The sequence below is a fragment of the Melospiza melodia genome, chromosome 14 (assembly GCF_035770615.1).
Source record: "Melospiza melodia melodia isolate bMelMel2 chromosome 14, bMelMel2.pri, whole genome shotgun sequence".
Taxonomy (NCBI): Eukaryota; Metazoa; Chordata; class Aves; order Passeriformes; family Passerellidae; genus Melospiza; species Melospiza melodia.
This window is the reverse complement of record NC_086207.1, coordinates 17,089,254-17,113,514: the sequence shown is the minus strand read 5'-3', so window position 1 is coordinate 17,113,514 and position 24,261 is coordinate 17,089,254. Positions and strand designations below refer to the sequence as shown.

Sequence of the window (24,261 nt, the reverse complement as noted above, 5' to 3'; positions counted from 1 at the left end):
AATACAGAAAGGAAGAATGGGGGAGGAACAATGTTTTACCCCCATAGAAATGCAGGTGTAACAGGAAGAACTGCTGGTCTCAAACTCCCACATGAGGTGGTGCTTCAAGGAACCTCTTTGGCTTTGTCACTCATGGGGCAATGAGGGACAAAGACTTCAAGAAGAAGGTAATTTCTTCAGGATTCTGGAGAGAGCAGGGTTTTGGCACAGCTTCAATCAGGAGCTGAAGGATAAGATCGAAACTGCAGGGGCAGAGGGATGCCCTCCACCCTTTGAAGCTAAAATTGCTCAGTTAATTGTGACCGAACAGAAGTGTTGCTGCCATGGCAGGGGCTGTTTCTGGTGTTTACCTCCTTCTCAAGGAATGCTGTGTCTTTCTGTGGCAGGGTGATTTTGGGGAGTCACCTGTGACAAAGCCAGGTGATAAACTCATCCTCTGCTTCCAGACATTTCCCGAATCCTCATGCCCAGTCACCCCAGGCCAGCGGGGCTCTGGTTCTGTCCGATTGTGGTGCTGCCCCGTTAGAAAGGAGCCAGGGGAGCGCAGGATGTCCCTGTCCCTGCCCTGTGCCCAGGATGCGCCGTTCCCGGGCATTGGGCTCCCTCTGGTGACCGCTGGGAACGGGCTCTGCTCCTGCTGCTGAGGCTCCTCTGGAGAGCAGCCCCGAAACCCTGCCTTTGGGACAAGGTCAGCCCTGCAAGAATGGGAAAAATGAGCAAAATGCAATTTTAGGGGTCCTAGGGCTCTGCTGGGGCAGGATCCATCGCCTCCCATCAAGAGGTTCAGGCACAGGGAGCAGTCTCGTTCATACAAGGGGTAAAAGGGAATAAATTCCTTGGTCTGAGAATACTCATCCCTCTCTTCCCACAGGGCATGGCTCACCTCTCCTGCACACCCTGGAGGATGAAGCTCGGGGACAGAAAAACGCAGCTGGGGTGAGTTGGCTTCGTGTCTCTGTGATTTGGGGGATGCTTTTTGGTTACTGTGCCAGGTGCAAATATTGAGATTTAGCATCAGTGCTGGGATCTGAGCAGGGCACATCTGCACTTTTCACTGAGCTGATCCGAGGCTTGGACCAGCCTCTGTGAGGGATTTCCCCCCTGAGAAAGGAGCCCCAGCCAGTGCCTGCTCCTGCATCCCCCAGCTGTGGGGCAGCACGGCAGCTGCATCCCTGCATCCCGAGGGGTCTCAGAGGAGCTTCTGCAGCTGAGGCTGTGCTGCTGCTGCCCCTGCCCAGCCTCGGTGGCGTTCCCAGGTCCTGCCAATCCCTTGGAAGGGTCCAGGGTGCAGTACTGCCGGTGGACACTGGATGCTGCCACAGACCGGGTGCTTTCATTGAGTCTCTTCAGTGTAGTTTTGGCACCAGGCTGTGATCCCTGAAATGTTGTTTTGGTTTTTTTTTCTCATAAAGCCCCAGCTCCTGGGCTGTGGTGATTAGGTGGCATCTAAGTGTCTACCTCCTGAAACAGATGTATATTTGTATATGTGTTTCTATAGTTCAAGCTGAAATAGATCTATATTTCTATATGTGTTTAGATAGTTTAATATAAATGTATATATATTATAATATAATTTTTATATAATATAAATTTATATATAATTTGTATAAGTGTTTATATAGTTTAAGCCCTTCTAATTTGACGTCAAATCACGATTCAAGAAGTAAGCTCATAGAACTCAGTGACAGAAAAGCAAACTTATTTGAAAAATCGGCATGATGTTGTAGGGAGGGAGCAAACAATTCCAGAGGACTAAACCCCATCCTGATGAGCCCTGGGACACATCCTGCAAATGTTGCCCTGGTAGCTCCAGGAGTCTGGCAGGTGTCAGCTATTAGGACGGCTCTGTGTTCCTCCTTGCCAAGCTCAGGTAAAATCCCTTATTTCTGCTTTCACTGGGCTCTTCTCCTCCAGGTGTGCTGGTCAAACACTCAGCTTTGACCAGCCAAGCCTCACCTGCCCTCAGAAGCAGCTCCGTGCTGCTGGGACAGGAGGGAGGATGAAATGTAATTAGGAATGAGCCTCAACCCCTGCCCTTAGCAGATGGATGGCCCTTGGCCGATGGCGCTTTGCTTGTGAGAATGAACTGAAAAGCTCTTGAGCTTCCTGGCTGTGCCAGGGCTTTGCTGCTTTGTGGATGCTGGCAAGGTGATGGAGATGTGAGAGCCACCCTTTCCCTGCGGGGATTCGTGTTTAGAATGGGAGAATTTGCACTTTGGGGACTGGTAGGGGGCGACTTCCTTTCCTTCCCCAGTTTCTGGAATTGTGCCCTGCTCTTGACTGAGTCAGTGGATCTGTAATTACCTGTGGTGCCTACATTCCCATTAAGGGATTTTATATGTTGATCTCACAAGATTTAGTGCTCATTTTGGGGTTTTCATCTTGCTGGCTGCCCAGAGCCTCTCAGTGTGAAGTGCTGGGTTAACTGCAGGGCCAGCAGAGATGCAGGCAGGCATTTCTCCCTGAATCACCCTTATCCCTGATCCCAGCACCCAGCTGAGGCTCCTGGGCCAGCAGGGAGCTGTGGAGCTCTCAATGCACCTTCCCAAGCATCAGAGGGCAATGAATATCTCTGCATCAGTGATCTCAGTTTAAACAGACATCTATTTTGTAGCATCTCTGTTTAAAACCAGGCAAACTGTCATAAACTTGGTCAGGGATTGCTGGGCTGGGTGAAGGACAAGCTATGATAAACTCATTTATCAGTGACAACAGTGTCATCTCAGCTCCATAAAACTGAATGTTATGTGATTTACTACTTGCTGAACTATATCTACCTAAATTTTTTGAAAGAGGAAACTCACATACAAACCACTATATTTTGATTCTGTTTAAAGAAGTCAGAAATTTCAATTGTTTACCTGCTGTCTTCCAGCAGCAGCTACTCACTTAATCAAACCAAAATAGCTTAACAGCTTCTGAATGTGTTTATCACAGCTAATTTACTATTTGTGGGAGTGGAGGTATTGCCTAGGTGTAATTACAAACCCTCTGTATCTGAAGCTCAGAATTTCCCTCAAGGGTTAGACACAAATAATTTTGGTTTTAATTTAGTACCATTTGTTATAGAAAAAGACTTTGCTACATACCTGTTCTGTCTAGTCACATCTGTAAGGGATTAATCAGATTAAAAAAAATCCCACATCACTTTATCATTTTCATCTCTGAGGCAGTTTAATACACTTAACTTTTCCAAAAATGTGCTCATTTTGGTCCTGATTCAAGAAATATCCATCATTAGGACAGCAGAGGGACCCAAAAGTGCATCAGTTGCAGTTTAAGTGTCTGCTTGAAATTCTGCTCATGCTCCTCCACTAAAATGCTGCAGCTTTCACTGCTCACAAATGTCACATACACCCCTGTATGTCATGAAATGTGAACTGAATATAGAAAATTGGATAAACAATCGTAAGTTTTGCAAAATAGAATTCTACAGCTACCTCATCTTGCCCTAGGCACCAGGATGTCTTAGAAAGTTTTACTAGAATTTGTTAAATTTACAATATTCTTAGTGTGCCACCATTTGTTTTTTGAGTGTGACCCAAACTGGGGGTGGGAAACACCTGAGGGGTGAATTTGGGTGTTCCAAGCTCATCCATCATGGCCAAAGCTCCTGCAGCCCCTGAGTCACTCCCATGCCACAGCGCAGTGCCTGCCATGGAGAGGAGCCCATTGGGCAAACAGAGACTCAAAGATTCAACACACCCACTCCAAGAAACTTTTAATGAGGGAAAAAATCATAGAGCATTGGAAAAAAACAAAGCTGGAAAGGAGCATTTTACCCACAGTTTTACTGTAAGAACATGCTCAGAAGCAGAGCTCTTGAACGAGCTCAGCACTGACACCCATTTTTTATCCATCTGTGACCATTTTCCTGCAATGTGAAGCAATTTAAACAAGTTTATTGACCAGGCTGTGAACCGTCATTCATGCCCAGCTGTCTGGCCCTGCTCTCTCTGCCCTGTGTGACAGATCCAACTCAAAATCCAGGGGCTGATCTTGCAGCAAGCAGAACAGGCTGGAGAGGAAAAGCCCAATCAGATCTGAAGGCTGAGAGAATTAACTCAGGAGTTCATAGTAAACTCTGACTTCTTTTTAATGCCCTGCTCCTGAGTTTGACTTGCTTTGCTCTCAAGAGCAGCACAAATTGTGTGCTCTTGAGAAGAACAAGGCTGCCACTGTTGAATACCAAATGCTTGAACGCCACAGATATTTAGCACTAAAAATCTGATGCAATCTTAGTGTTTCAAAACAGCGAGGTCAAAGTCTTCTGGGGTGCTGCAGGGGGAGGAGGGGACATCACCCAGCAGCAGTGACCTGCTCCAGGTCACCCAGTCCCCTTCCATGCAGGAGCTGCAGCCAAACCTGGCCCCTGCTGTGATAAATGATAAAAGCTGCTCTTTTCTAATATATAAACACCTTTACGAATGGTGGGGTGCGAGCAGAGTGGGTGTGGAATTCCAGCCAGGCAGTTTAAAGGAATAAAAACTAACACAACAAAAACTTTCAGGGGGTGTTAATGATGCACTTTTTACTGTGCCCAGCACCCCAGCCATAGTGCTTTGAGCATTATGCAATTTGAGAACAATCTCCCTTTGACTTGTACCCATTCTGAACAGAAAATGAATTGGTGGGAAAACCATTTGCCAGGAGAGACACAGAAATTAATGGCATGGCATTGTGTGTGACTGTGTGTGGCAAGGACACAGGCCAAGCTGGGCACGGACTCCTGAGAGCTAAATGAGCATCAAAGGAGCTCCAGAGATGAGCAAACTTCCTAAATAAGCATAAATAATGAAGCTCAGGGCTGTATGAGGAAGCTCATCAGTATATAAATAGTTCATTTTGAAGTTCTCTATTATAAAACACCATCAGAAAAGGGCTGATGCATGAATGAGATTGAGGCCTTGTGTGATTATCAGTGATCCAAAGGATAATGGGGGATGATAGAGATGGGCTGGGAAATACATGTCTAAAGTGGTGAGGTGCAGCAGATAAAGGCAGGAGAGTCAAACTTGGCATTGTGAGCCCTCAGAGCTGTTTTTCAGCATTTTTAGGACAACCTAACCAGAGCTGTTCACCTGCCATCACCAGGCAGTTTTTGTTGAGTCTTTGAGGCTACTGAAGCATGTCTTGGCTGCTGCAGAGGCCACTCAAAGCACAGATATCAGCACCAGTCCCTGCTAACAAGATATTGCCAATATTGCTCACACAGGAAAGTTGTAATGCCTGCAAGATGTCCCTTGTCTTCTCCAGGATAGAGCAGAATTTTATCTACTGCTGTTATTCTGTTCCTCAGCATCTTCTTTTCACTGAATTTTTTCTCTGTGAATCCCCCTCAGCCAAAGCATCCATCAGCACCCTTGGCTGTGTGCAGCTGTTGCTAAAATCCACCAGTACCTGCCACAACTGCTGAGGTGATAACAGTGAAATGTCCAAGGGTTCTGCCTCTTCATCCAGCATTTCTTGTTTTAAGCAGCTTTAATGAATGGGGAAAACTGTGTGCTTTTCTTTACCCTCTGAAATACAGTTTTTACCTGGCCTTTGTCTAATTGTGAGCCAGTATTCAGCACTTCTCACATCAGCCTTAAATACATCTGAACAGACAGAGTGGAAAATTGTCTTAAACCCTTTGGCATCCACTTGCTGTCAGTTGAATGTCAAGTCAGGAATAAAAATTGGCAAGTAGCTGTAGATTTCACAGTCATGCAGCAGGATTTGTGGGGCTGAATTTGCAGTTCAGTTCCTGGCTTCAGCTGTCATTCCATGCACCTCCTGTGATGAGCATTCATGCCACAGAGAGGCATTGGAGTTGTCAGATATCCAGGGCTTACTGAAATAACTTCATTTTGAAATGGACTGTCTCTTCTGGTCTGAATAATCAGACAGAACAACATACAAAATGTTTGACGTGTACTGGGAGCCTGAGACAGTCTCTGACACATGAAAATATTTGGAATAGTTCAGACTCCGTTTAATGCTTCTCCAGAGTTTTGCAGAATGGTAAATTATGAGCTCTGTAATTAAGTTGTACGCTCCCTCTCCTTAATTATACTTTAATACTGTTTCTTTTAATAGAGATAGTGAAAGCCATTAATCAAATACTTCTCAGGCACCTCAATAGCATCTAAAAGGAAAGTAAATGTTAGCAGGGAATAAACCTTTAAACTTTGCTGTCCATAGTTATTCTCCCGGCTTAACTAAATTATGGAAATACAAGTAGGTAAAAACTGCCTTCCCTATTGGAGAAACAAAAAATCAGCACAGGTATTTTCCTCTGCATTTATGAGCAATAAATACATTGTTGTGGGGCTAAACTACCCATTTATCCCTGCAGGTGCTGTGGAGTTTGGCACAGCCATGTTGCAGGTACAGCCCAGAGCAGGCAGGAGCTGCTCTGTGTGACCCACTCCCATCTTCCTGAGCACCTCCAATTCTTTTATTGCAGGCTATAATAGCCCTTCCTATTCCCTTTAGTGCTGTTCCCTTTAGCTTCTGCCTGTGGACTTTTCTATGAAGGTGCTGAACTCTTTTTTGAACCTGCTGATGCCACCTGCCTCCACAACCAACCATAGCAACAAAATCCAGATTTATTCCTGCTGCTTTTACCATTTTAAGCCACTCTCCCATCAGTGCCCCCTGACTCCTGTAGTCATTTGAACATCAGGTTTGTGCTTGCCTTATCCACAGCTTCATGATTTTAAAAATCTCAGCCAAGCAAATCCCAGCAGCATTTTTAGAAGATAACCAAATCAAACTGCAAGACTAGTCCCCAAACAGAAAATATAGTAAGGGAAAAAATATTAGTCATAAAAGACATAACTTGTCAGCAAGAGCTCTGTGTTACAGTCACTTTGAGATCACACTTGCATGTTCCAGCTCAGCTTATAAAATATTTGAAAGATGAGTGCACATCACCTTCAGATCAGTGAATGCTCTAAAATTCTGGGACAAAACCCCCGTGTTACTGAAATAAAATCAAGATTGATTTTTTTTAACTTTGCTTGTATAAAGCAAAAGAAATGAGTATTGCTCTTTCACTGTAACCTTCTGTTTGCAGGCCAACTTTGAGGAAAAAAATGCAGGCACATGTTTAAATACATTCCCTTGGTTTGGTTTTCTCTCTCTGCCCAGCACAGGCTCCACAGCTGATTTAATTGCAATGCCTTGACTTCTTTCCACTGTTGAAAGTCAAGGGAATTCCAGCGCACCATACCGCAGTCCCACATCCCATGATCTCTGCTGCTGCAGCTTTTCCAGGCAAGGATCACTGGTGTAAGCTCAGGGATTCTCCCCGTGCTGTCTGTACAGGTGTCAGGTAGCTCCTTGATCACAAATCAGCTCTAGGAGACAAATCTGCAGCTCTTCACCCTCCATCCTTACCTAAAGCACCACTTTTATGCACCAGGTTTCTGGTTTGCTCTGTCAAAGGCACCTGGGGCTGGCACTAAAGCACACAGAGCCCTGGACAAGGACCTGGATGTTTTCTGACAGGTCACTGAGCTGGAGCCTTGCGTGCTCAGCCCAGCAGCTCATCTGTGCCTGCTGTCCTGACAGCCTGACATGAGCTGTCAGGGCTCCTTTCCTGGCCAGCCTGGTGCTGCACCACGTCCCTAATCCACAGAGGTACAAACCAGGCTCTTATTCAACTCCTGATGCAAACCCAGAGTCTCTGAAATCCAAACAAATCCTCCAATCCCCCCAAATTAATAATGTTGATGGTTCCTCTGTTATGCAAGCTGAATCCTGAAGGCAGCACAGGACACAAAGTATGAAAAAGGTATTTATTATTTACACAACTGCTATAGTTCCTTAAGAACAATATATACCATTTTTTATTTGAAAGGGTCAGTCTTCTTTCAAATCCATGAACTGCATAATGCACAAGTGTTGGAAATGCCAAACAGCAGTCACATCACACTTCTATAGTGCAGGCATAAGCAGCGCAAGTAAATGATATTTTAAGAACAGTATGGCTGAATATTGTATTTAAACACAGTGTTTGCACTTTGACAAGATTTAGCTAGAAGAGAACAAGGGTTTTGTTCATGCTTTGTTAGGAATGTGACTTTCCCATCTGAGGTTTAAACCCTTTATCTGAGATATGGGGATTTTTCAGGCAGACTGCTTTTCACTGATCAAATAACAGTGGGTTTCTCTCCCCCAAACTTCAATCTTTTGTTTTCCAGTAAACACTGCTTTATAGTACAAGTTCACACACTGGGGTAAACTGGCCACACAGGTGGTACTTTCCCATCTTACTGTCTTGCACAGAGAAACACTGACATACTAATACATACCAAACTTAGACAACTTGTAATTTATAGACTTAAATACTGGGAGAGGGAGACTGTTTCTAAAGATGGAGGGAATAGAGGACTTATACAATTCATACACTGCCAAGGTTGGCTTTTTAATCAACATTTTTGGTCTAAATATTTTTTTTTTCTAGTCTCAGAATGGTTTTGGTCTTTGATGGTTATGGTTATACTTCAGCAGCAAAGGAGAGGAAAGTATTTTGAGAAGTAACACCAGAACTGAATGCAAGAAAAAGCAACTGACTTGTTTCTCCCACTTTGAGCTTATTGCTGTGATCTTTTAAAAAACCCACAACCAACCAGCTGGAAGACCAAGTTTAGCAGTCGTTCTGGCATTGGGTCCAGTGTCCAGCACTATTATACTCTAGCACAAAAGCAAGGAAAAGTCCAATGATCTTAGTGATGTTCCCTTCAATTCAGTGCCACACAGTTTTATTAGTGTTACTGTCCTTGCTTCTTTGAAAGATACCTGAAAGAAACAAAAGTAGAGTTTTTCACCAAGTAAGAGGTGGTCACAAATATAGCAGAGATCTTAAGATCAAAGTATGACTTTGCTTTCTTTTCTCACCAGCAATCCTCCTACTGATAACCAAAAATTAGAAATGCAATCAATCAATAGCACTTATGATTTTTATTTAATTTCAATTCCATGATAGGTTATCTTGCGGTAATTCAAAGTCATGTTCTAGTTAGACACTATCAGGCTTTTTAAACAAAAGGGAGGAAGGAAATGGAAACCTGTTTCATTCTAAGAGGATGGAAAATTACATCATTTGGAGAAGTGGCTTTTATATCCATTAGTAATGGCACTCCTTCAAATAAATTCAGGACTTTAATGAACTGATGCAGCATAACCTGAAAGGAACAGCCCTCCAGCAGCTTCTCTGGAGAAGCTGAGTGACTCTGAACTGCTTTCTGTATTCTGATCTCACAGCTCTCTTGGCACCAGAGCTGGAGCAATCTGCCTGTGTGGTGTGAGAAAGGCTTTGCAAATACTCTAGGAGAAAGAATCCAACCAATTTCACTGACAGTGTGAAATATCCAGTGAATTTCACTGCTTTTAAGGTTTAACATTTCACTTTCTGTTCTACTCAGAAAAGAAAAAATTGTATCAAGCCTGTAAGGCTCCATTTTTTAAACACCAAAGGAGTGATTTTCCAACAGTTTTTCTTCACATGCATTGAAGCCTCTGGCTGTTGCATAAAACAAAGAATAATTTTGCTGAAGCCCTTCAGTTAATCACTTTCTAGCAAGAATTAGGATGCTAACTGGTGCCCTGAGCACTTGGAAAACTCCAAGTTTGTTTTTGTTTGTAAGACAGTTACTTGGAGTTGATGAATCCTGCAATACCGCTCAACCTGGATGTGCCTAAGAACTACACTAACACCACAAAGCTTTCAAGGAACTTCTAGAAAAGCTGCCCTAAAACAAACGATTTGGGATCTGAACCCACAGTCTAACTTTGCTGGGGTGGAAAGAAAGAGGTTTCCAGGGACCATGTTCCTTCAAAAATTCTTTTCCTTTCAGGATGCATAATTGCATAATTGGCAGTACTGAATACTGGAGAAGTAGGAAAACACAGATGCATTCTGTCAAAATCTTATCATTTTAGGGAAGCTATCCCAACACTACAGCCCTATTAAAATTCTCCTCAAACTAAAGGACCTTTATAACCGTAGGTTATAAAGTTCATCAGTTCCATTGTTTCTGGTCTTTGTAGATATAACATCAAGCAAAACACTGGGGTCAGGGACAAAAGGAAACAAGAATTTTGCCTTTTTTCTTACCTTTCCCAATGTTTGTGATTCAGCTCCAAAAAGTCATCTAGTTTTGCTATTTCTTTGAGGTATTGGGTGAGCTTTAGAAGCTCCTTGTCTTTATCCCGATTTAAATGTGCTTTCATAAAAGGCCTTATCTATAGAAAAGCGAGAAACTGGGTATAACCATTTGCTCACAGAAAGAAAAAATGCTTTAGATTCTCTATCATTTACCATCTGACTGAAATATATCTTCAGTACTATGACAAGTTATAACTTTTCACAGGTAAGAGGAAAAAATGTTTTCAACCAGTGGGCAGATCCAATTTGTCCCGTTCATGCAAACTGGACTGAGGGGTTTTTACCTTGCACGAACCAGAAAAAAATTCTTTTCTCTTGCACTTCTTCAAGGCCCGCCCCCCCCACAAGATAGACTGAAATGATCTGGAATGCCACATTTTCTAATTGATTTCATAGATTTTTGCAGGAGGGTTTTCAGCTCAGCATTGTGAGTTGTGTGGTATCATTGGCACCAGATGCTTTTTTTCAGCAAAAGCCTTTGACTAGAACCAGAGCTGTTGTGAAATGAGATATCAAAATCAAAGCTTGGAATACATTATACCTGGGCTTTGTTTTAGTGATTCAGTGCTCTTGTCTGCAACTGTTAACAAAACTTTGACAAGTATTTTTCCAATCTGAGCCAGAGGGACCTCTGGATAATCCCCTTCCAGCAAGATCTTTGCTATTCCTGATTCTCCTTCCAGTTAAGACAATCTTGTTAGATCTCATCAACTGCTCTCCTCCACATTGTGGATACTTTCAAAAAGATACCATCTTGAACTTCTGCATTTGAAAATATCTTTTTCTTTTTTAGAGAGATTTATGCAAGTTGTTTTACTGCTAACACTGCTCTACTATCAGATGTATGTAGAAATTTAAGCTGCACTCTTATTCAGAACCAGCAGTAATAACAGAGCACACACTGGCTGACAGTTGTATAAAATGAAATATTTGCTGTTCTATAGTCAAAATGGCTCAAGGTACTAATTATTTCTCATATAGAATACTTGTGATTACCCTGTCATACTATCATGAAGTGAAGCCATTTGTTATTTGACTTATTTTTGAATCTGACCACTCTGGAGATTGAACATCACATTTTCAATGGTGCCTGTCAGTAATGCCCAGCTTGATTACAGCTTGCAGGTATAACTTAGGCAGAAATAAGAATTTCATTGATTTTGCTTATCTATTAATCACTTAGTAGTGACACAGGGTTTATTTAATACTGTTATTGGGGAAATAATAAGCCAGACAAATGGCACTGTGAATTAACAGGTTTAACAAAACATGCATCTTTGCTAGTTAAAAATAGTCTTTCTTTATGCTGCAGCAAAGAAGCAGGAGAAAGTAACACTTGAAGTATCAAGAAAAAGTAGCAGTAAATGAAAATTCCAGTTTCCATTACCTTGAGTCCATTCTGTGGGTTCATCAGGAAGTTTCGGCCAATATCATCAAACATAATAGTATTTTTTTTGCTGTAATATTCTGAAAACTTTCCCCAGATAACACCAAGAGGCTTCACCTGCAAACACAACACAATACAAAGTATCTGAGGTAAATCAGATCACGTGCAGGAGATGAAAATGCCATCTATAGGAACCTGAGTCCTAACTTGAATGAACACTTGTACTCTTTTGCTTTACCATTAGCAGGTAGTTGGCTTTAACAAAGGAAGATGTGAAATAATATAACATGAATACCCTCCATTAAGGAAAACTTTTCTTTTGGCACTAAGTTTTCTTGCAACAGTTAGCTGCTGTTTGATTTGAAAGCTGTGACATCTAAAGATACCATTCAAAACATTAATAGAGACTTCCAGTAGAAAAAAATCTGTGGTTCCAAGATTCTTGCAGTTTTATTGCATGAAAACTCTTGAACAACTTTTTTTGTTGAGTATTTTAAAGGGGTGTGATAAAATGCCAGAAAAAGATTAGGATAAAAATTGTTACTTACATCTATTAGTCCTCTCCGAGGAGTGTGCACTGTTATCATGGCAGCACTGTCCAGCATGAAAGTGATCTTGTAGTTTGCATTGGTACTCACCCCAAGCTCCTGCATTACAAAGATTTATGATTAAAGCTTCTAATTATGACAGTTTTACTGCTCAACAACTGGAACAACGATTATAGTACATTGTTTGTCACGGGGTGAGCTGAGGAGGTTTATCAGAGACGCACTAAAAATAGATACCTGGGAAATTTGCATTTGTTACATAATGAGGATCATAAAAGTGCACACAGGGATTTATTTTTAGTGTTTAATATCAGGAACTTAACAGCTGATGCTGGCAGAAAATCAAAGCAACTTTGCAGAGAAGGCAAAATACAGAGAGGGTTTGCTCAAACCTTCATGCACAACCTCTCACAAGTTCTCCACACCACAACTTAACTTTACAGGAATTATGTTCTGGCTGCTCTTTGTTCCTCTCAGTGATTTGCACAAATTACAGCCTAATCCAAGATGGAATACCCAGGAACATCTCAGTGTCACTGTTCCCTCCTGCATATGTCCAAGATAACCAGTGTTAGTGTCAATTTGCACTTTTAAGATTTGGTAACTCCTGAAATACTGTAAGTAAAACAACCTTTTTAGAAATAAAAAACTTAAGACTAGATGAGGGAGCATCATTTCCATTTCAAATCCTTTCCAAAGCTGAAAAGTACCAGTAAAATCTGCTGACAAGATACAACACAGATACTGCTGACAATTTCTGATGTGTGAAACAGCAGCAATATGTAAACCTGTGTAACAGGGAGAAAATACCCACTGCAGCAGCTCTTCTGCAACTATCCAGCCACACTTACCTGATTTGCTTTTATTTAAAAATGCAATCTTGCAAATGAAATGCTCTACCTCCCTGGGTCAGTATCCTGTTACACTGACAGAACCAGCTGTTCTAGAATGTTTGAATTTCAGGCATAAAAGGGTGGTAACAGAGATTAAATTTGCTTGTCTGATACTCCTTTCTTTTAAATGCCATTCCTGCTTTGTACTTTAAACCAGAAACTTGAATGCCACCTATTGCTGAAATCACAGCTCCCTGACCAAGAGTGAAACTCTGGGAGGGGAGCACCCCTGGTGCCTTCAGTTAAGGAGAAACAGAAAGTGGCATCTAGTGGCAGGAATCTCAATGGATCGGGGTCCAGCAGGAGGTTGGAAAAGCAACCTGGAAATGCAGAAAGGTGACCAGTGCTGGGGAAAGAACCCAGTTTTGAACAATGGTTTTCCACAAGATTGAGTCCTAGCACTACTGTGACAACACAGTATAAATATGTGACACAAGAATGCAATGCTTGCAAGGCTGAGCACTGATTTTACTTGCACCAACTCCACAGTTCTGACTAAAGAGTCTCATTTCTAAGAGGCATTTTTGATTAGAAAAGATAGTGGCAATTAATTATTTTGAGGAAGAGAATGCTGGAAAAATGTGTTTTGCTCTGTGAAAACCTGAAAAAATAGTTCGTAGTAAAAGCTTAAATTTGGAAAGGTTTTTCCTGGAATGGAAATAACTTTTGATTTATAAACATAAAAAACCCCTAACCCACCAACCAAACACACAGCAATTCTTAGTAAGCTCATTAGATTTACAGCTAAGCCTGACTGTAAATATGTTTACCATGAGGTCAGCTGTTCAAAACTGGCTTCCTGCCTGATTCCAGAAGGGAAGAAACCAGAAAGTGAAAGAGCTCTTATGGGATGTTTAATAAGGCAGAGGAAGCAACAGAACCCTCAGCTGTAAGAGGTAAAGATAAATATGAGAAGAGTTTCCTCTTGATAACCTACTCCAGCATGTCACATCTGTCTGTTCCTTTAAAAAAAAATCACATTTAAAGACTGGAGCTCTATAATTAGAGGTAAGATGAAAGCAACTGTGCAGGGCTGCGTGACAAATCCAAGTTTCAGCTGGTACTGACTTGTGTTTAGTTCTGCTAAATTTAACACCTACTGCTGATAGTTTGTGTGGAATTCTAAAATTAGATTCAATCTAATTTTGTGATAAAGATAATTTCAAGTGACTATGGAAATTGAAACAACTTAGGTTATGATTCATACAACCTCCTCTGTTTCTAACCTGCTCTACAATGCTGAGAATGAGCACAACTGCATGAAGGGTTACTCAGACCAGAAACAAATCAGATGTTTTCAGAGCAACTTACTTTCATTTTGGCTTCAATCCACTTCATATTAGTAGCAGCTGAAATAAAAGGGAGAAAACAGAAATAATGTTTTATCAAAATAAGTCATTGGCAGGCCAAAAAAAGAAATAAGCTAAGAACTTGTTCACTTAATATGCCAAAGTTTTACACAAAATTTAATTTTAGAAAGATCCACTTTTATTGCAGCTTTTAAAGTCTTAAAGAAAGTCTTTTATCAGGGAAGTCTATTTTTGTTTGGAAAAGCTTACTTTTCAAATGAACAACTACATGAAGCACTGCAAATATTTAAACCATTTTCTAGATCAGCTGTGACTGAACCACAGCCTGTAAGACCAGGGATAGACCTGGTTTGAGGAACCTCACTGCCTGTGCAGGATTTCCTCCTGGAAGCAATGTCAGGAATACATAAAATCTGGAAAGAACAAAGTATCAAACTGCCCACTGATCTAAGAATTTGGAGAAACATTGTTCAAGACTATGAAAATGGAATTTTGTAACACAATTTTAATATGGTTTGAACCCTGCACTGGCTAAAGTCTGTTCTCCAGCTGTTGGACAGGAATTGAACTAGAATGCAAAGGCAAAGGATCAATCAACCATCCCTGCAGACAGGAGAGTTGAGATTATTTGTAAAATCACTATCAGTATTCTAATGTTGATTCTACATTTCTGTTTCTTTGTACAAAGTAACAGTCAGTAAAGTGATGCTGAGCTTTACTCTGTGACTAAACCCATTCTTGTGAGCAGTATGTGGGGCTTTTTCACATAAGAATTGGTATTTTTCTAAAGTATTTCTAATAGTTGTGCAAATTACAGCCAAACGTTTCTGTATCATTTCAGATCTTGTGACTCACACTAAAAAGCAATATAAAAACCTCCCACCTGGAGTCTCTGCTCTGGATGACAATTTACAATAAATTCTTAGGCATAGAGTATAATACTTACACCAAATTACAATATCATAGTCCTCGTATGCAGAAGTCAGGAATTCATGAAGGTACGGCCTCATCAGCTCTACCCCAGTTTCAGCACATGACCTGTGGTCTAAACAGAATATAAGAGATAAGCAATTCAATATTAAAGTATTAGTTATTAAAGTCCAGTCTGATTTTCCTTTCTATCCAGAGACTCCAAGAGTTTCATGAGGGGAGCACTGAAGCATTTTAAGGTCATGAATGATTTGGTATCAAACTCCCATTCCCATTTTAAAGGTGGAAGGACAAAGCAGAGGGAATATTTATCTGTTGGTCTCACAGCGACTTGAGGGCTTAGCAATAATTAAATCAAGAGATCTCTGAGTATGAATCTCTTTGAAGAGTCAGGGTAAATCATCTGTGCTCTTAACAAATTAGTAACTGGCCAGATATGAAACAGATTCCTTCAAACCTAGTCCAGTTGATTGTGTGAACATATATCAAGCTCATTTCAGAGATGCAAACGTTCCTGCTTCAGTTCCAAAACTGCTGCAAAATCTGTCAGCAGAAGACCGCTCAATAAAAATTTTAAAACTTAGAAATAGGCTGAATTTTGATGTCAGATTGGAAACAAATGTCATCAAAAAGGAAAGCTAAGGAAAAGGGAAGGTATTATTTATTGCTCACAGTCATGCTGCCATGGCACACCTAGAAACCAGAAAGTTAAGCCAGAAGGAAAATTCTGGCTTTCAAAAAAAAACCAGCTTGGCAGAATTTTCAAGAAAAGCATGTTTTTGTGAATGTTTAGTAATGATATGTAAATAAAATTTGAAGCTGTTCTCCCACACCCCCTAGAAGTAGAATCAATCAGGTACAGAATGAGATCATTATTTTACAGTATCTTGCCAAGTTACTGTGATGGTCAAGATACAAGTTATCAAGGGAAAGACTATCAGGACAGAAAACTAAATTGCTGCTTTTTTATGTCTTTTTGCAGCAATTAAATAGCTGCTGCACTAAAATCAACAACATGCAACGCTTTAAAATACTTTTTAAAATGTGAACAAAAGACCACAAAATCATACAAAGCAGAAGTTACATTGTACAACACAGCAAAGCAAAAATCAAGAAACCTGATCTGGCAAATAAATCAAGCTCTTAAACAAACAAAACACACAAATTGCATAAAAACTCACCAAATAGTGTATAATCAACATCTAGCACCAGCAGCTTTTTTCCTTCTCTAGGAGGATTCAGAATTTCCACTTTGTATTCTTTAACTCTACGGGAGATTTTTAGTAGATTTTCTTCCCTGATGTAACAGTGCAAAGAGTTACAGTTAATTAAAATGTACACTCTACAGTCAATAACAAACTGTTTTAACAGCTTGAACTCCTAACCTATTTTCTACTTCCACAACTTCCTCTTCAATATCAAAGTCATTGACCACATCATCGTTATCTGGAGGCGGCCCAAGGACATCTTCCTAGAGGAATAAAAATAATAAAAGATAACAAGGATCAGAGAGGGAAAATAACAATGGGTATCAAGTTTCTGTTACTGCACATTGCAGGGCAGGAATACCATTTAACCAAAGTGGTTTCATTTTACTAGTGGAAAGAATTACTAAAGTATATTGATGACAGATTTAAAAAGTCAGTGAGTATCACAACTATAGGTTTGTACTTCAAGTGCAGAACACCACAGGAGTTTCATGAGTACACTGCTCTGAGAGTTCTGCAGCAAAGTTTACTTTACATAAAAAAATGCCAACAGAAATCTATTGTACTATCTTTTTTTAAAATGATGACTAGAATAGTCAAAATTTAAAATCACAATTAGGAGACACGAAGCATTTTTTCCTGTTTAAGCTAATAAACAAGAAAATTATTTACCAAACTCTCTTCACGAGTGCCCATCATCATTATCTTAGTATTTGGTTTCAACTTGAGGGCTCCAAGCTTAACATCATCATCTGCAGGTTTGCCTGTAATGCAGATTTTTTTTTTAATTGAGGTAAAGATTTCAGAAAAATGTCAATATATTCCACGTGTAGTTGAAATAAGCTCCCTGTGAAATACCAGCTATGCCAAGCTGTGTTATCATAATCTTCCACTTGCAGTGTCTTGGTTTTGGCTGGGATTGAGTGGATTTTCTTCTTGGTAACTGCTGCAGTGCTGTGTTTTGGGTTTGATTTGAGAATAATGAGGGACTGGATAGGCATTGGTCAGTGGGTGGTGAACAACTGCATTGTGGCACTGGTTTCTCTTGGGTTTTATGCCTCTTTCTCCTCTTTTCATTACTATTATTATAATAATTAGTATTATATAATATTTTATTATCTTTCAATCACTGAACTATTCTTATCTCAACCCATGAGGTTTACTTTTTTTCCCCCCAATTCTCCTCCCCGCTAAGACAGGGCAGTGTGAACCACTAAAATATGACCAGATAGATGTATTAATAATAAACAACATCCAGTGATGTAGGAAGAGATGTATTAATAATAAACAACATCCAGTGATGTAGGAAGTGTCTGTATTCACGTTCATTCCAGAGCTACAACTGGGAAGTGGATGCTCTGTTAGTGCACAGATCCTGCCTAGCATTAGGGGATGTTTGTCCTTAAACACCTCAGGCACATCCCCAAGAGCAGAAAATAAGGAGAGTTACCCTTCATTTTAAGCCCCAGCAGTTTCTGACGCTCTGGTAACACTCCAGTGAGGCCCTTCAGGGACTGTTTCAGGTCCAACACTGTGTCTTCTTCTGACAGAGAGGTTATTGTGTACTCCTGTCCACCCCATTTTATTATGAGAGAGAGAGACATCCTTGAAGCATATGTTCAGTGTTACTGCCTGAAAAATCTGCTGCAGGAGGGAAACACAAAGATCATGTAAGGAAGAAAGAGGAGAACCACTCTTTCCACAAGACAAACCACAACATCTACTCAAAGCATTCTTGATTCTTTATTATATTGGACATCAAAGAGCTGTTTGATGATAAATGTGTTGAGAAAGTGCTGAAACAAAGGGAGAAAGAACAGTGTTAAAACTGGGGCTCTGAGTTCCACTTTGATGTTTTTAGCAATGTCACATTCACATCTGCTGGGTGTTCTGTGCAGGTACAGCCTGTGCACTGCACACTCGAGCACAGCACTGCAGCACCACAAAAGCCATTGCAAAGCTCAGAAATGTCCTCTGCAACACTTATGCAACCAAACCAGCCATGGGTGCCTCTCCAGATGTAATAACACCACAGCAAATATGAAATCCCTAGCATATATAAGCCCATAAAAATAGTTCTGAGCCCAACAGTCCATTTTTGGCACTGGATTTCTCTAATCCCTTCCACTGTGCAATACCTGCAGTAATGCACACCCCAGGTTACATCTCACTGTAGCAATATCAAAGCAGGAATTTGAAAACAAAGCCAAAACACACACCCACACGATGCAATTACACCCAGAGAACTGCACTTTCATTGCAGTGCTGACAAAATAACCATAATTATACTATCTTTAATTTACACAGCATCGTTTATACAAATTGTATTTAACAGTTTAGCCCTACATTAAACACAGCAGAAAAACAAGATTTTTAGCTTAATGCAAAAGGAAAAACATGTTTTTTCTCTGTTAGGGCTTAGAAAGAGAATCAAGGAGCTAGAAAGGTATGAAGAGGCTGCTACAGACAGTCAGGAGATGCAGAGAAGGCCTCTGCACCACTGATGGTGAAACTCTCCTCAAATGACTGATATTTAAAAAGAGAGCAGATCTGTAAAAAATCTTGGGTTGTCAACCTTCAAGAAATGCAGGTCTGGCAATTCTAAAAAATCTCACAAGCCAAAACTCTGATCCTTCTTCCTCTCTGGCTTTGTATTCTCAGAGATTACCCAAATTCAGAAAAAAATCTCTTTTACACAGGAAAGGCTGTAGGGGACAAACCTGTAAGTGCTCAGGCATAGCCACCAAGCTCAGAGCAGATGAGAATTAGTCTAGGTATAACCTCCTTGCTAAGGACACTAAAAACCTCACCTCCATTCTGTTGCCTCTAAGAGTCCTGAAAACAAATTGAAGAGAAAAACTTGTATCATTGGAAAAGGAATTTATTTTTTTCCCAAAAATTGTCAAATCAGACTGGGACCTGGCATGACACAGTGAAAAAGAGACTCATGAAAAAGGGGTCTTGGAAGCACTAAGAAATTCTACTGAGGCTAAGGCTGTATGGTGTTGGTACACAGTGTTATTATCATGAATTATTCCTGTCCAGAAACCTTACACTATGTCAGAAAGGAGAGTTTATTGTGTCTTTCCTTACCTGTACCATACAGCTCAAATCATTCTGCAAGGACATGCACAGGGCAAGAACTGTCAGAAAACTTCTGCAGTCTCTGTCCAGCGCTAAATTGAAAAGATCATCCCTGCAAAGCTGAGCACCTAACCAACCCTCAATCCTTACAGAACTACAGCTCTGTCACACAAATGCTATAGGAAACAAGACACTTTTATTCCCTGCCAAAAACACTCAGGGGTCCGAATCAAGGAAAATGGGAAAATGGCTTGGGAGCAGAAAAAGACAGGGATTTCCAAGGGTTCCACCATCGGGGCTGGGTGCTGTGTTGAACTGAATGTGTAGAATTGAAGCTAATTTTGCTTCCTGTGGTTAATTTCATCTTCAAAGCCTTTACAAGACCCTTGGGCCACCAAGACCCAATGGGCTGGAAAGCCACGGGTCAGAGAAAGCATTGGAGTTCTGCTGTTAAATTGCAGCACTACAGCCCTTTCCTGGGACTATTCCGAACACAGACGCCCCCATCTCGGAGTTCCGCTAAGCACCATGAACCCGAACCCCCTAAACCACGCCGGGTGCCCGCCGAGCGCTCGGGCCGCCCTTCCCACAGCACCGTGACAGGTGCGGGACGGGGATCGGGGCCGGCAGCCGCTCGGTGCCAGCGGGGCTCCCCTGCCCCGCCGAGGCTGCCCCGGCAGCGGCGCGGCCCGGCCAGGAGCGCCCGCTCGGGGCTGCGGCGGCCGCGGGGCTGCGGAGCCGCTCCCGCCCCGCGGGGGCACCGGCCCGGCCGCGACACCCGCCCGCCCCCGGCCCCCCGGCCCGGCCCGGCCTCCCCCCGGCCCCCGGCGCACCCACCGGGCTGTGCGGGGCCGCCGATCCGCCCCCGCCCTGGCAGCGCGGAGCGGGCGCTCACCCCGGCTGCGGGACCGGCTCCGTCCCGGCTCCGCCGCGCAGGAAGCGGAACTGGCGCGCGGCGGAAGCGGGAGGAGCCCGGATGTGCGCGGGGCCCGCCCGGGGGAACCGCCGGCCCCGAGCGGTCCGGGCAGCGCCGGCCGAGGGCGGGGGCGCTGCGGGTCCGGCCCCGGGCAGGGGAGCAGGAGCTCCGCGGGGCTGCTCCGGCCGGGACACGCAGCACACCGGCAGGGAACGCCGCGGCACCGCAGAGCCCTCGCCCCCTCAGCGCCTCCTGTCTCCGGGGAGGCTGGGGAGGCGGCTAGCACGGGCAGCTGCTGGCGTGAGTGCCAGCTGTGAAGGAGTTTATTGTCTGTTTCCTTTTGTTTATTCATATTGTTCTGTGCCCTGGGATGTGAGACCCTGCAGAGCTGCCTCCAGTTCTGAGCTGCTGGAGCGAGTGCAGAGAAGGCACCAGGATGATTACAGGGATGGCTCAAGAGCAGCTCTGCTGGGAGGAGAGTTGGGATTGTTCAGCCTAGAAAAGGGAAGGTTTCAGGGACACCTAATTGCAGCCTTCCAGTACCTGAAGGGAGATGACAGGAAAGCTGGAGAGAGACTCTATGGTGTCCTGGAGCGACAGGACAAGGGGGAATTGGTTTCAGACTGAAAGAGAGTGGGTTTAGATTGGATATTAGCAAGAAGTTCTTTTCTGTGAAGGTGGTGAGGCCCTGGAACAGGTTTTCCAGAGAAGCTGTGTCTGTCCCATCCCTGGGAGTGTCCAGGGCTGGGCTGGATGGAGCTCTGAGCAGCCTGGTCCAGGGGAAGGTGTCTTCCCACATCTGGGGGTTTGGAAGGAAATGACTCTTAAGGTCCCTTCCAAGCCAAACCATTCTGTGACTCAAAACTCTCTTTGCTACTAAAGCTGACACTTTACAGGCACATTTGGTGTCTGTTGACACTTCTTGACTCCTGTTGGGGTTCCTTGGAATTGCCTTCAGCTGCAGTGGTTCTGTGCTTAGGCAACAGATGTAGAAGGAAAAAAGAGGCTTTGCCCCAAAGTGACCTTTTTCACTCAGCGGTTCTGCTTTGCAGAAATAGTTTAAAGGGAAGAACATTATCTGTGGTAAAGTGTGGTTTCTTATGTGAAATCACGTGGAGGTGACAGAGACTGGTTCAGCTTAGTGTCAGTAGAGGTGGTGTTAAATTTGAGGAAGGAAGTGAAGCTTTCAGCCCTCAGTTACCTTATGTCTTGCAGTGTTGAGAGGTTAGATATTTTTTCCTGTTTAACTTGCTAATAAGTAGGGAAAGGAACAAAAGAGCAGAGGTAAACAACTATACACTGAGTAGAAGTTTCTTCAGAGTGGCTGCTGGAGCTTGCAAGAGCCATTCCTGCTGTCAGGGAATCTCAGTGGAGAAGGGCAGTATAAGCAAAAACTGTGTAGAAGCCTGATCTCTTTCCTGAGAGGACATTAATTTAATGTATTTCTTGCCTGGATATGTACTTTCAGTTTGTTCTATATTCAAGTTTTAGTGTAAAAACACCACTTTGTTTTCTGGAAGAGTGGTACAAATGGGAAATCATTGTAATGACTGTTCTTGTCAAGTTTTGTTTCTGACTGCACCTAAATTCACATAAAACCAGTCACTCTGCTCATAACCCAGTCACCAAGGGTTTGCTTTTTGCTTGAATGACACACAGTTGTCCTCTGCACAGAGGCAGCATGTTACAATAGTGCTGGAAAGCTTCCAAAGCTGCAACTGGTAATTAAAGTCACACCCTGTCATGCAAATATGCACCCTCCGGGCCTGCTTAAAATTTAGGTTGCAAAAATGACATCCAGTGTGATCATCTCTGTATTTGCAATTTTGTTAAAACATATTTTGTTCTTTTCTGGTTGCCCTTTACGAAGCTCTCTTGAAAAGGATGTAGTAGGATTTTGGGTTTGGTTTTGTTTTTTGTTTGAGGAATGATATGAAAAAAGTATAAGAATGCATATTTAATTTCTGGTCTGATGCTGGTGTTTTGGTATCCTCAAAAGATGCTCTGGTCCTGACAAGATTCACGTGGTGCAGATAAATACATCATTTTATTTAGCTGTGAAACACATGGTGGTGCTCAATCCTAATGTTACTAAATGCAAAGTGGTAATTTGACTAAAACCATGTAATTACAATTCAAAGACCAAACAGCACAATCTCTATACTGAGGAAAGTGTTTCATGGTGGGGCTCTGGGTTTGCACTGTGGTAAATTGCAGGGCAAGGAGGAAAGAGGAGCAGTGGGAAAATTTGAAAGCAAATGCACGTTCCCTTTCACCTTGATGTGCACTGCTACATCCTGGGATGCTCCAGGGTGAAATAAAAGAAGTGGCTGCGTGTCAGATTGATGCCTGCTGGCTCCCTTCCCATGCCTCGTGTTCACATCACGCATTTCTGATCCTTTTGTGCAATAAGTACTGAAGCCCAGGAGCTCACTCCTAAATTGCTGCTCGTGCTGCATATAAGAGAGCAAAAATTCCCACTAGCAGCTCTGGCAGATGCTGGGTAAGAGTCCTTTGAAATAAATTGTCATTTAAAGCTGAAAACTGTGGAAACCTCAAAAGGTTGCTTTGAGAATTAAGAGATTAGATCTCATCTCTCTGATAAGAAGGTGTTGGAAAGCAAAGGGTGATGACATTCCAGGGCTGAGAGGTGCTAAATATTTGTTTATTCAGTGACTTTAATGGGGGCGAGTCAGTGCAGATGTTAATGTGCTGCAGACTGAAGGGGCCAACAGCACAGATTTCAAGATCTTAAAAGTTTTATTTTCTTTTTGGTTCAGAAAACTCACTTGAATATGCACCAGCCTTTCTATGCCACTTCTAAACTGTACCCATGTTTGGAAAAAATTTAAAGCAGAGTCCATATTCTCCACTAAGAATAGAATAATCCTTAAAATACATTTTGGTACCAGTGTATTTTATTCTCAGTCTGTTTTATGCTTTTTGCTTTTCCCCTAATGCCTCCTTTTATGATATCCTATGATACTTTATTGCTTTTTCTCAGTGCCCTTTCTCTGGTTTATAATTTGTTCTGAGCAGGTGATAAAGGCAGTGATGTCTGAGAATGTCAAACTCTGCAAGTCCAAGTGTTTGCAGCCTCCTGCCCTGCTGATCACCTGTGCCTGCAGCAGAGCAGGCAGGGGGCTGTGCTGGGCACTGCCATCCCTGTGCCCCAGAAATGCAGCATTTGAGGGCTCCCTGTGATTCTGAGTCACTGCCACCCCGGGCACAACTCTGAGTGCTGCATTGCCAGAGTTCAGGGATGCTTCAGGAGCTGCCAGGAGACTCAGAAATGTCTCCAGTTTGAAGTGAAGCACATTTTCTGGTTATTACTAATACAGTCTCTGTCTCAGCTGCTTTATCACTAAAGGGGAAGTTAGAATATTATTTATGTAGTTTCCTTACAGGAGGTTTTTCAGGATTATTTAGTGAATGCTGGCACTGCGAGATGATATAAATACCAGAGGCTTGTTTCTTTGTACCATATGATTTTCCACCTCCTGAATGCAACTGTTATTCTTCTGCCACTATTCAGCCCAATGATTTTTATTTTATTTACTTCGATTCTTTGTATTCTAGATTATGCCCCACTGGCAAGGGATCTTGGGAAGGAACTGTGATGCTTTTGTTCACTGGACAAAACCTGATTCATCCCTTTCCTTACATCACCACACAGCTCTCCAGCTTCCCCACACAGAGATTGCTCTGGCTTTCCTTTAGGTATGTTGAAAATCACAGCAGCTGCTGATGTGTTTGGAGTCAGCGCTGTCCTGCGTTATGAGAGGGGTAAAGATACATTTGATCAAAGGAGAGATTTAATTATAGTGAT

At 42.4% G+C, this 24,261-nt stretch overlaps 1 protein-coding gene across 4 annotated transcripts; it reads right to left on the bottom strand.

Moving 5' to 3' along the window:
• Positions 1-7,770: 7,770 nt before the first annotated feature.
• UBLCP1 (ubiquitin like domain containing CTD phosphatase 1) lies at positions 7,771-20,462 on the bottom strand. Of its 4 annotated transcripts, none has more exons than XM_063168947.1 (11): positions 20,412-20,462; positions 17,883-18,076; positions 17,105-17,196; positions 16,610-16,695; positions 16,406-16,521; positions 15,241-15,339; positions 14,296-14,333; positions 12,092-12,190; positions 11,544-11,660; positions 10,106-10,233; positions 7,771-8,787 (listed from the first exon to the last, which is right to left on the bottom strand). In XM_063168947.1, exons 2-11 carry the CDS (start codon positions 18,034-18,036, stop codon positions 8,760-8,762), a joined length of 957 nt encoding a protein of 318 aa, XP_063025017.1. In that variant the 5' UTR covers positions 18,037-18,076; positions 20,412-20,462; the 3' UTR covers positions 7,771-8,759. The 4 variants fall into 4 exon arrangements, with proteins under 4 accessions (XP_063025017.1, XP_063025016.1, XP_063025018.1 ...); XM_063168946.1 differs by having other exon boundaries at positions 20,354-20,439; XM_063168948.1 differs by having other exon boundaries at positions 17,883-18,073; positions 20,354-20,438.
• Between the last annotated feature and the right edge of the window lie 3,799 nt (positions 20,463-24,261).